This window comes from Alternaria dauci, chromosome 4 (assembly GCF_042100115.1).
Source record: "Alternaria dauci strain A2016 chromosome 4, whole genome shotgun sequence".
Classification (NCBI taxonomy): domain Eukaryota; kingdom Fungi; phylum Ascomycota; class Dothideomycetes; order Pleosporales; family Pleosporaceae; genus Alternaria; species Alternaria dauci.
In genome coordinates, this window is record NC_091275.1 from 2,922,521 (window position 1) to 2,934,681 (window position 12,161).

A 12,161-nucleotide genomic window follows, 5' to 3' on the forward strand; every position below is an offset into this window, starting at 1 on the left:
AGGATTCTATAACTCAAGGCGCTTGTTGGTTGATCCCATCAACATTTAACATGTATGATCATTGAACTGTGCATATCAAGAGTGCTACCAAGAAGCCCATTGACCTTTTACGCTTTCAAGACACGCTACTAAACAAATCTCAATCCGTCATCACCTACGCCACGCTACCCACGACCAATGCAGCAACACCCTCCTCCTCGCTCCTTACGTCAATCTTCATCGTCACACCAGTCTTGGCACTAAAGGCCATCCGTACCATGGCAGCAACCTTGCCGCCTGTGATGGTCTTGCCGTAAAGCTTGAGAGTGTGTGTTGAAGTCGACAGAGCGACATCTGTGCCCTCGAGAGGTTGGAGGGAAAGAGTCTTTGTAAGTTGCTCGGTTGCATCTGTAAACTATTAGTCGTGTGTTCATCATTCCAGATATCTCGTGAAATTAATGACGTACCTGCTATGCTCTTCATGTTGCCCAACTGCAATGTCTCGGTTGCCGAATCGCCATTCGACTGATCCCAAACATTATCGAAGCTGCCTGCATATGCCGGAACAACGTAGTCAGCACCGGTGAGGTACAGATCCTCAACCTGGTACTCGTCTGGGTATCCTTCGCCTTCCTCTGGTTCGTTCGTGCTTGGGTCGATCTCCTTGCTTGTGAACTTGAGTGCATTGTTGAAGCTAGCGGCGATGAATTGTGACTCGGTCTCCAAGCGCTTGAAGGATACGTAAACGGTGCCGGGCTCGTTGGTGGTGAGCTTGGGCGCTGGGATAACGAACTCCTCTTCTAATTGCACATCTCCGTCATCCTCTGGTGTGACAACCATCTCCACGTCTATCAACACAGTATCCTCAAGAGTGTTCTTGATGTCGTATTGGATGACAATGTGATCCTTGAAGATGTGCTTAATGGCGGTGACAACATATTCGGTCTCGGATTCTGTGAGCTCGACAACATCGCTTGACTTGAGCACACCGCCGTGCGCTGCCAATTCTGGAATCTTTTGCAGTTCTGCAGCGTACTTCTGAGCATTTGATGCGGCGCTCGCGGCGGCATCGGCACCAGCCTTTGACGGTGCTTTGGCCGCACTGGGCGCCTTGAGTGTTGGAGTAGCGCCTTCAGTCTTCTTGGTAAGATCTGCCGCATCTGCTTGTTCGCGGGAGACGGTTGGGATCTTGGTGATGTCGAAAGCTGTCTCAAAGGTTTCGCGGGAATCCGAGCTGACGTACATGGCCAGCTGGTGCTCCAGTACAGGGAGTGAGAACATCGAGTCGTTGCGAATGAAGCTGACAGCCATGTCGTCGTCTTCCTGGTCCATCAGACGAAGGCTAAGCGCGGCTCGATCACGGACCTCGTCATCAACATCATCGAGACACCTTGTGAGGAGAACGTGGACCGACTTCTTGATTTCAGGGTCCTTCTGCCCAACGCCAAACTTGGAGAGAGCAGAGGTTGCCGCAGCCCTGACGATGGCATTTTCCAAGACTACGCGGTTGTAAATGTAGCGAATGTACTTGGTTGGGTGGGGCGTTGAAGGACCCTCGCGTCCAAGAACGAAAAGAATCCTGACGGCGAGCTTGGTGAACTCGCAATCTTCGATGAACTCGCACAGTGTAGCAAGCGCATCTTCCTTAGCCTCGGGCACGAAGCGGATAAGATCCATGATAGCCTCCACAACCGACCGCTTGAACTCATAACCACCCTCATCGCGCAGGATGCCACTGAGGAAAGCAAGGAATCCAGACTGCTTCGCCTTGAACTTGAGTGCCAGCGTTCGGACAGCTTCGACAATAGTAACCTTGAACTCGTCCGTGATCTCGGCCATGAAGCCTGTAATCTGCTTCATCAATCTGTCGACTGAAGACTCGTTGCCCGTCTTGAGGAGTGTAGTAATGGCAAAGGTGGCGATACTGCGGTTCGAGTTGGTGATGAGCGATTCGATGTCTTGGTTGTATGATCGGACGGCGTCCGGCTTGAAGGAAGCCATTTGCGACAAGATGCGTAGGGCGGCAAACTTGGTGACGGAGCGAGGCGACGTGAGGAAGAGCTGGAGGACATGAACGGCTTGTACGAGTTCGGCGTCGGAGACATCGCGCATGTCGCAGATGGCCTTTGCAGCCTCGAAGTTGACCATTTCCGACTTGTGGCGCAGCCAGCCGTCGAGAAGTTGCATCATGGGCTGCGAGGAGTGTCAGTGAGTCTTTTGCTATGAAGTGAACACAATTTACCTTGCGCAGGTTCGGGTCCTCTTCAGCGAGCTTAGCAGCCAGCCTGACCAGCAAGACGGTAGCAGCAGGGCTCTTGACGACGCCGGCAGCAGAGTATTGCTGCACCATCTTGACCAAGCTCATCCTGTCGCCAGCGCGCATCTGGTAGAGGAGACCAATGGCATGGTACTGTGTCATGTAGTTTGTGCTGGCCTGCAGAGTGCTATGCGACCCTCCTCCAAATCCGCCCAAGAAACCTCCACCCGACTTGCTTCCCGACGCAGCTTCCGCAGCCTCGGACTGCCATCTTCGAACGACATCCTTGGCGACTGGGAGAAGGTGGTACGACGAGACGAGGGCGGCCGAGGACACGGAGGGGTTCTTGTCGACTATGCACGTCTTGACGAGACGCTCAATGGCCTGGACGGTCGAAGCGTCGATGACGCGGCAGAGGGCGCGGATGGCGTTTGGGCGGTATACGACGTCGCTGCCGACGGACGTGTCCTTCATTATCGACGAGGTGACCATGATGACATCGTCGGCGGAGCCAGCGAGTTCCTTGATGACCAGGTAGACCATCTGGCGGAGCGAAGCATCCTTGTTCTGGAACAGCTTGGAGATGCCAAAGAAGAGGGTCGTGGCTTCCTGGCGTCCCCAGCTCTCGCCAGTGAAGAGCAGCAGGGCCAGCTTGGTCAGGATCACTCTACATTTCCTGGGCGATATAGGGCTCTGGTTGAATACTCGTGCTGGACACCGTCAGCTTTCCCCCCCGCCAGGCTATGGTCTGAGTGACAGCCGCCCTACCTTCTTGGAACACCGACGTCTTGTCAATCTGGGCGACTCCGCCAGCGTCTTCGTGCTTCTTGTCCATGGTGGTGTCGTGCAGCTTCGAACTGCGAGCTCTCTCCGCAGATGTGTAAACTTGTCCCGCTCTTCCTCCGCCTAACGTGGCCTTTTGCGACGGCGTGTGTGACTGTGTCCAAATGCCGTCCTGCAATTGGAAGTGGAGTGTGCGGCGGCGTGGGGGTGTCGGGGAGAAGTGGCAGTGGTGAATGCCTGGCCGTGTCGAATTGGCGACGTTGAAGATGCCGTCGACCAGCGCGAGCGAGTCGGCGGCCTGCAGGGATGTCGCCGTGTGGGCTGCTCTTGCATGTCCCAGGTCTTGGCGCCGGGAATGCGCAACTCAATGCGGTGCGGGTATTCAAGGCTCTGCCCTCCAACACAGACTCGACACGCCTGCTCGCTCTTTTCCTTCTTTCTTTTTTTCTTTCACACATAAACGAAAATGGCAGCCTCAATACCACGATCGCGATGTCTCTTCTCCCCCTCCACATTCAAAGCTGTCCCTCGCTCGAGGACGCCGCTTAGAACTTTTGCCACGACCTCCGATACGCCGCAAACCGCAGTCCCCGAAGCCCCCACAAAGCGTTCACGGCCAGCGACGTCTTTCAGCGATACCCTGAATGCCGGCCCGTCGTTTGGCGACTTTGTCAACCCCGATGCGCCCCTCTCCCCCGCCGAGGCATACGAGATCAAGACGGTGCAGGTCGGCCCCGAAGGCCGCAAGAAGACCATCACACGACTTCCCGAGTGGCTGAGGACGCCGATACCCTCGAATGCAAACCAGAACTACAAGCAAATCAAAAAAGACCTGCGCGGCCTGAATCTAGCCACAGTCTGCGAGGAGGCGAGATGTCCCAACATTTCCGACTGTTGGGGCGGAAGCTCAAAGAGCGCGGCAACGGCGACAATCATGCTCATGGGCGACACATGCACACGAGGTTGTCGCTTCTGCGCGGTAAAGACATCCAAAACACCCCCGCCACTGGATCCCCACGAGCCAGAGAACACGGCCGAAGCGTTGCGGAGGTGGGGGCTGGGCTACGTCGTCATCACCGTGGTTGATCGAGACGATCTCGCAGACTCCGGAGCGCATCACATTGCCGAGACGATTATGAAGATCAAGCAAAAGAACCCAACACAGCTTGTCGAACTGCTGGGTGGAGACTATGGCGGCAACCTGGAGATGGCCAAGGTAGTCGCGCGCAGTGGCGTCGACGTCTTTGCGCACAACATCGAAACGACCGAGCGCCTCACACCATTTGTCCGCGACAGGAGAGCCAAGTTCAGGCAGAGTCTGGACGTGTTGCGATCGGCCAAGGAGGCACGGCCCGAGCTCATCACAAAGACCAGTATGATGCTGGGCTTGGGCGAGACGGACGAGGACCTTTGGCATGCGTTGAGGGGTACGTCGACACATTATCCGGTATGCAAACAGATTAAACTAACATGCGTACAGAACTCCGCGCAAACAACGTCGACGTCGTAACCTTTGGCCAGTACATGCGCCCCACCAAGCGCCACATGGCCGTCCACGACTACGTCACACCGGACAGGTTTGAGCTCTGGCGCCAGCGCGCTCTCGACATGGGCTTCCTATACTGCGCCTCTGGCCCGCTCGTGCGCTCAAGTTACAAGGCCGGCGAGGCCTTTATCGAGAACGTCTTGAAGAAGCGGAGACTGGGCAATGCGGGGAAGAGCGAAGTCGCAGATCTTAGTGCGGCAGAGGAGACTAGCAAGACGTTGTAGATGTAGAGGTGCGGGAATGGACCCCACTGTGATGTTCAGGATTATTTCAACTCGGTCCTGAGTAGGAGTCTGCTTCAACCAGGCTGTGCAATGTATAACAATCTACTTTGACCATGTAAGTTATTTGGCTGTCTTCAATGGCAGCAGGGTATAGATTGTGCTGCAAATGGGATTGCCATCTTGCTATTTGTCACCATCGAACTTTGGCGCGATTGCTCTTTGCAAACGATGAGTTTATAGAACCGTATGTACGAGCCGTGTCTATGGACCCTCTTGTCCAACCAAAACCAGCCTCCCCTCTAGCCCCGTATATTCCCGTTCGGCCATTTACCATTTCAAGGAAAGAAATGAACGATTGTCGTATATACAGAAAACCCTGGGTCTTCATATGACAAAAGAAAATATCAATCTAGCTCTCTTTGCCCGATCTATCACATAAACCAGCCGTCTTGTGGCACGAAGACGTCGATGCAGCAGCACAACTACCATGACAGGATAGTCCACTAGTTGTTTGGCATGCCCTGGCGCAGATTATCGTACTTGCTCGCTGGGAAGTTGAGTAAGTTGGCCGACTGCTCCAGTTTCTCTGCTCCACCGATCGATCGCACAAACTACACCAACCCCGTTAGTCCATCTCTCTCTGTATTAAAAAGGCACCCACAAAGGCTTCAAGGAAGAAAGACAAAGAAACACATACCGTAGAAATCAAACTCTCATCCCCCGTCTTATCACTCGACGTCTCCCACCACATCCCCCCACCAAGCCCCTTATCACGAATAAACTGCGTCTTCTTCGCCACAATCTCCGGCGTATCAAACGTAACCATGAGCTTCTTGCCCGCATCATAACACCAGCTCGCAATGACCTCATTATCCGTCCTAATCTCGCAACCAGGCAATGGCAGTTTCTTATAATCGTACACGCCTTGTTCCCAGGTACCCTGGCCGATGCCCGAGAACGGTTTACCAGGACCTTCTGTGTTTTCAAAAGAGCGGCCGTACAGCGGCATACCGAGGACGATTTTGTGCGCGGGCACGCCGGCGGCGATGTAGTCGTTGATTGCTGTTGCGGTGCTGAAAGGCGTGCTGGTCGGGTTTGAAGAAGAAGATAGTACGTTGGCTTGGTGGCCGGCAGTTTTATCCCAGGATCCGGCGTAGTCGTAGGCCATCTGGATACTTGGTGTTAGCAGGCGGCGCGACTAGGGTGAGTCAGGGGGTGTGTTTTTACCAAGTTCCAGAAATCAAGGTACTGGTCCATGGCTGCGAGCTTCATCTTGTTGTAGTTGGTGGGACCTGCGGGCGAAGCAACGGTCAGGAGTAAGTGCTGACCAGGGGCATGCTGTGCAGAGTATGCATCGAGCGCCCTACGAGTTTCCTGGAGAAGAAGAACCATGTCGTTGGCCTGGGCTTCGTTCGCTGGATACTCCCAGTCGATGTCGAGTCCATCGAAGCCCAGATTCGCCAGGATGTCAACAGCGCTGCTCGCGAACTTGGCTCGACCCTCGGCCGTCGACGCAGGCTGGGCGAAATGCGCAGAGTACGTCCATCCGCCGATGGAGAGTAGCACTTTCAAGTTGCGGTTGTTCTTCTTCTGGAGGAACAACTGCTTGGCGCATCCATAGACGTTGGTACCAACATCGTTCCACGAGTCATTCGCATAGTGCTTGTCAGTGTCGGACCAAGAATCTGTCAAGAAGACCTCGCCCGTATCCCGGACATCGGCAAAGGCGTAGAGAACATGGGTAAGCTCTTTCGCAGGAAGGTCCTGGGGGTTGTATGCGCGAGCGTAAATGGCCTGCGCATGTTGTCAGATGGAGATGTCCTATATCCAGGCAAGCTGACAGACCCAATTGACAAAGTAGGCAACGTGTTTGTAGCCTGGAACGGCCGCACTAGTCATGGTGTCGTTAGTAACTTGTGGAATCGCAGCGGCTTGTACAAGAGTGGAGAACGAGAGTAACGATGTTACCCCCGCAAGTATGTTGGCGACGCGCATCCTTATGATGTCGCTAGTGGCGCGCTATCTTGTGCTACGTGTCTGTGGCGCGGGCTAGTGCAGGTACGTATGCGACTTCGCTTGAGTGCTGAACGATCACGTAAAATATTTGGAAAGAGAGGGAGAAGAGCTGGAGATGTTGAGGAGACTCGGACAAGTGTATTTATGCTCGAAACAAAAAGTGAAGATGACTCGCGGTGAAAGAGGATTGATAGGAAAATGTGTCAAGGACCGTAAAGGAGGGTCACTCGACCAACTGGCGGGTGAGTCGCGACTAGTAAATCCTACGAAAGCTCTTTGGAAGGAATGTAACAGTAGAGAAAAGGACGGAGGGCACGAGATGTGTAAAGACCCAGGGCTCAATGATACATATCGCCGCACATGCACCCGCAGCACTGTAAGTGCAGTGTAGGTGGCCAGGCTATTTGCACATGCACATTCGACATGACATACTGTACCTAGGGCCGTGAACGGTCGTGGGGAGCGCTCTTTATCGACCAGGTACAGACGGCTACGCTCTGTAGACGACGGCTAAAGCTTCCAGAGCGAACCGCTTGCAGCAATCACTAGCTGACCGGTAGGCAAAAACGACAAGTGGCCTTGGACGGAAACACCTAGTCCTTTGAGCAGAAATCAAGCGTGTGAGTCCAAGTACAGCGACGGTACCGACCGGGTATTCTTCGCCATGTTCATCTAGCCGTGAGCGGGGAACGGAACGGCAGCTCGCCTGTCATTCGGAAAGAAAGCTAGTATGTCCTTCGGACGGCGAGTGACATCAAAATTCTTGTTGCGATAGCTTCCTTTGGAGATGTGTGTCGTGTCTGAGGATTCCTATCCTGCTCCACAGATGGTCTTGCGGTTGTTGGGATGTGTAACATCGGGATACAACATGACATCAGGTTGCGCTGCGACCCTAAACGGCCTGTTTCACGCCTGGCCTACGGCGTCATGGTCTCGGTGGGTAGCCTTGCGGTGAAACCACGCCTCGGGATATGAAGACACATCTCCAATGCCGAGTGAAAAGTGATCATGTAGGGCGTGATGGTGTGTACTCGAGTACGCTCCAGGGGGCAGATACCACCTGAGCCGGGACGAGAGATAAGGCTTTGCACAAGCCTTTTCAGAGGCAAAAGTACAGCTTCTAGTCAGGGGAAGCAGTGTCGACTCTGCTCATGGAAATCCATGGATTACAGCATGTTTTCGGCTTTTCGGCGTGCGTACGTGTGGCAAGCCGTCGGATCGCTTGATCGCTTGAGCCGAGCAGAGAAATTGTGAGAAGTTTGACAGCGCCAAGTGTAGATAGATTGTGAGTTAGCCGCAGCGTATCGCGGACGAGAAGAGTGGAGACCGAGGCTGTACGAGGAGATGGTGCTCGACGGGAAGGATGGCATGCGGGACGGACGGCTAGCTGCATTGAGCGGCAGTCCATACGCGAAAGATGAGCAGATATAGAAGGAACCCCGCCCCAGATGCAGCGACGTTGTAACCTACCAGTGTACGTGGGGAGATTGACCTGTAGCGCTTCGAATGAGCCCTTCTTTGACGCATGCTAGCGTGTGATTGTTTTGATTTAACCGCGTTTGGCCACTTGTGATTGACGACACGCGATGCTTTGCTGGGGTTTTGCAGATTAAGCAGCGCTATGGAGATAGCACGCGCCGTCGAAACCCAGGGCTGGATAAGAAATCGCAAACACCATGATCTACGTGCACACCGCGCTGCATCGTACACCTGGTGCGCGGTAGGACGGCCCGCGGCTTCGGTTTCTCGCACATCGGGCGGGACAAAATAACTGCAGTACTGACAGAGAGACAAAAACAGATGCAGAATAGTGGCGAGAAGCAGGGCGGGTTCGAGCGTGGGGTTTGTTGCGACGGAGATGACTGGCGAGAGAGGTGGTCGTGTGAAAGGTGGAAGGGGTCATTCTGACTTGTGTCACCAGTGCTTTAAGAAGTGTGGCCAGTGCACGTTTAGTCTCTCACTGCACTGCAACATTTCCACACCACTTGGAGAATCATAAACGTCGTGGTGGACGATGTACGATAAAATGCTCGCAGTGCTCTTGCACCATTTGATAACAGAAACTGAGTGATGCGCACCTGCAGAATACGTTATCAGATCCCACAGCAGACAGGCGATCTGTAGGGTCCATTACGGAGTCGTGTGATTTCCTAGTCAAAAGTGTGGAGTCGTGACCTTTTAGCTAGAGCGCTCGATGAAGACGATGGGCAATTTGCTATCAAGGGGTATCGTTAAAATCATGAACGCCGTGCCTAGTAGGCCCATGAAGCCTGAGTCTTCGTAAGGCTCAGACGATCTTGCCTACTCATGCTCGTAGTCTGCGAACCAATCCGCTTATGGGACCTATGGCCTTCCTACTGAAGACGTCGTCTCGGGCCCCATCTCTTGTCCTACACACAGCCCTCTCCACTCTACCATCTTTGGTGATGGACATGACTGCTGTCCGTCTGTTGGCCCAGACGACCGTGATCTGTCTGACAGCAGCATCGGCTTCGATGTCCAGTATGCGTGCGCTATCGGCCCCGTCGTCGGCTTCCTCGACATCTGAGCTCGCCTCGTCATCGCTCACGAAAGCGTTCAAGATGCGTCCAGTTGATGCAAAGCCCTCCGTTTCGCTGTCCGGTTGTGGTTTTGCCAGACCAGCTTCCTTCTGTATCTCTTCCAAAGCGTTGGCACGCAGGTGCCAACTCACCAGCTCCTTCCGCAGCACTCTCCCAAACTGCACCAAGTCCTGTTCTGGATCATTCTCCTCGTCTTTGCCGCCCGTAGGCAACCACTTGTTGGACAATTGCTGCATAGGTATACATGGTGGGATAGTGTGCTTGTTGATTTTCAAGATGGTCTTTTCATCCTTTTGTCTGAAGCTCAGCAAAACGTGATATGTCTCGACGAATTTGCCTCTGATTGACACATCTATACTGACGCCAAGAATGTTGCCATGGTTCAGCGCATGTGGATCAGGGTCTTTGACTTTGTACGCAGTAACACCAGCGCAGGCGCGGTAGGTATTTTCGAGGTTGCGTTTCGACTGCTGTGCGATGATTGGATTGGCCTCGTCGGCGGACTTGTTGTGCGTGCTGCTACTATGGAGACGCGCTGCGAGGTGGGGTTGCGACAAGAGGACGGAAGAGAGATTCGCACGGTGGGCTTTCAGGGTGGCTATCCGGGCATGCAAGTCGCTGATGTCGTCATCGAGTTGCTCAGTAGTGTCCATGATGTGCTGGTGTGCCGCAGTGGAAGCGCATCAGTGATGGTGTTGAAACGCGTGCGCCGGCGACATGAACGCGCTAACACGTGAATAAGCGTCGGGCAGGGGGTAGGGTTGGTGCTCTCTGCCCTTGTCGTGAGCTCGAGACTACCGTGTCTGTGCGCCATCCGAGCCAGGTCACTACCCGAGCCACCCCACTATCCTAACATTACGCGTCATCCTATCTTTAACACGTTATATCTCTACTACTATAAACCTAATTTAAGAAGTAATTAAATATATTAAATTATAAGAACTAGGAGAAGGTTTCTTATCCTATAAAGTTGTGTAGATGCAAGCTATAGACTATAGTTTAAAAACTCCTCTTCTCCCTAACGTCGCTATAACTTTCTAGAACTACCTAGAGTTTAGGGCTTTAGCTTTAACCTATCCATTGTTAAACTATATATAGCTATATATAGTAAAAATAAGTATTTAGGAAATATACCTTTACTATAATTTATAATAGTATCTTTTAATAGTGTTATACTTATATCTTTTACTAGTATATTTATTATTTAAATATCTTCTAATATACTTAGGTTATTATAGGGCGTTATAGGTCCTTAGGTTTATAATATATAGTTCTTATAAGTATTTATACTATTTACTTTTAGTCTTCTAGTCTAGCTCTTAGTTAGTAATAAGAATAAAAAAGATATTTTATAGCTTTAAATAATCTAGCTTACTTTATATTACTATTTTATTTTTTATAAAATAGAAAGTTTATATAACCTCCTCTTAGTTATAGTAAATATACTATATCCTCCTTCTCCCCTTTATAATATAGTGTAATTATATTACTAGCTAATAGCTAGTAATCCCTATTATACTCCCCTTAAGGTTTAATAGGTATCTTTTTTTAGTTACTTTTAGTAAAAATATTTTAACTTTAGTTTTTACATATAGATATTAGAGCTTTACTACTATAAAACACTAATTAGTCTTTATAAAGTAGACGTTATATATAGAAGGGTAAGCTAGTTATAAAGGTAGCTTATATTTAGAATAGAGAATAGTAGATAACCTCTAGAAGAGAGGAAGAGGGAAGAGAGGAAAATATAGTAAGAAGAGAGAGAGCTAAGAGAGGAGCTAGGCCTAGTTAGGCCTAGTATCCTCTAAGTAGTAATACTCCCTTATATATACCCCCCCCCTAAAAAAGAGGCTTAGCTAGTCCTCTAGCTAGTATAAAGAAGAGAAAGTAATTTAAAGTTAAAAAAATTATACTAAAAGTATAAAAACTACTAGACCTTATACTTTTTAAAAACTAAGTATAGTTTATATAAGGCTATATATATCTATAAGGTTTCTTATATAAAAAAGTATATCTCTAAACTATTTTCTACTACCTTAACCCTAGGATATAAAAACTAAGCTAATTAGTATTCCTAGACTATATAAGGGATATTTAATTTAACTAGTTACTATAGGTTAGGTATATACTATACCTATAGAATAGCTAAGCTATTAAGCTAAACTAGTAGCTTATACTATAACCTTATTATTACTAGGGTATTTATTAAGGTAATTACTAGTATCTTTAGGGAGTAGTCTCTAGCTATTTAGTATAGTAAGTCTTAGGGGTTTTAGCTTATTAGGGTATTTCTAATAGAATAATTTAGTATTATAATAGTTAAGATAGTTACTAGCTTTATACTAAGTTAGCTTTAGATAGTTAGTTTATTTAATTTTATATGCTTATTTTCTTTTAACTTTACTAGTTTATAGAGGGGCTATATTAATAAACTTATCTATTAGCTACTTAGTATAAGTATCTTTATTACTTATTATAACTTCTACTAAGAGTAGTCTAGTAGGTACCTAATCTAGAAGGGCTTTAGTAGCTACTAGCTAGAGAAGTTTAGAGTAAAAGATAGAAAAGGTCTTATTCCTAATTATTTCTTTAAGGAGGTTAAGTTTATATACTTATCTATTATAAATAATTTACTTAACTTTAAAAGGTCCTACCTAATAGTTAGTAAGCTTCTTAGAGTTTCGTAGTATACTTTAATTAATAGTAGATATCTAAACTTTATTACTTAGACTATAGTATAGAACTATATATTATTTAGTATTTACTTAATCTAATTATTCTTAACTAGCTTATTA

The 12,161-nt window shown here is 49.5% G+C and overlaps 4 protein-coding genes across 4 annotated transcripts; 1 reads left to right on the forward strand and 3 right to left on the reverse strand.

Moving 5' to 3' along the window:
* Nucleotides 1–154: 154 nt before the first annotated feature.
* ACET3X_005528 (uncharacterized protein) lies at nt 155–3,071 on the reverse strand (the record flags this gene model as incomplete). Its single annotated transcript, XM_069451743.1, has 4 exons — nt 155–387; nt 447–2,172; nt 2,222–2,946; nt 3,005–3,071. The coding sequence occupies 4 exons, from the start codon at nt 3,069–3,071 to the stop codon at nt 155–157; spliced, it is 2,751 nt and encodes a 916-aa protein (XP_069307572.1).
* A 414-nt stretch (nt 3,072–3,485) lies between these two features.
* On the forward strand, nt 3,486–4,789 carry ACET3X_005529 (uncharacterized protein; the record flags this gene model as incomplete). Its single annotated transcript, XM_069451744.1, has 2 exons — nt 3,486–4,446; nt 4,500–4,789. The coding sequence occupies 2 exons, from the start codon at nt 3,486–3,488 to the stop codon at nt 4,787–4,789; spliced, it is 1,251 nt and encodes a 416-aa protein (XP_069307573.1).
* Nucleotides 4,790–5,292: 503 nt separating this feature from the next.
* On the reverse strand, nt 5,293–6,688 carry ACET3X_005530 (uncharacterized protein; the record flags this gene model as incomplete). Its single annotated transcript, XM_069451745.1, has 4 exons — nt 5,293–5,400; nt 5,487–5,957; nt 6,017–6,583; nt 6,635–6,688. 4 exons carry the CDS (start codon nt 6,686–6,688, stop codon nt 5,293–5,295), a joined length of 1,200 nt encoding a protein of 399 aa, XP_069307574.1.
* A 2,422-nt stretch (nt 6,689–9,110) lies between these two features.
* ACET3X_005531 (uncharacterized protein) lies at nt 9,111–10,019 on the reverse strand (the record flags this gene model as incomplete). Its single annotated transcript, XM_069451746.1, has 1 exon — nt 9,111–10,019. The coding sequence occupies one exon, from the start codon at nt 10,017–10,019 to the stop codon at nt 9,111–9,113; it is 909 nt and encodes a 302-aa protein (XP_069307575.1).
* Nucleotides 10,020–12,161: the final 2,142 nt, after the last annotated feature.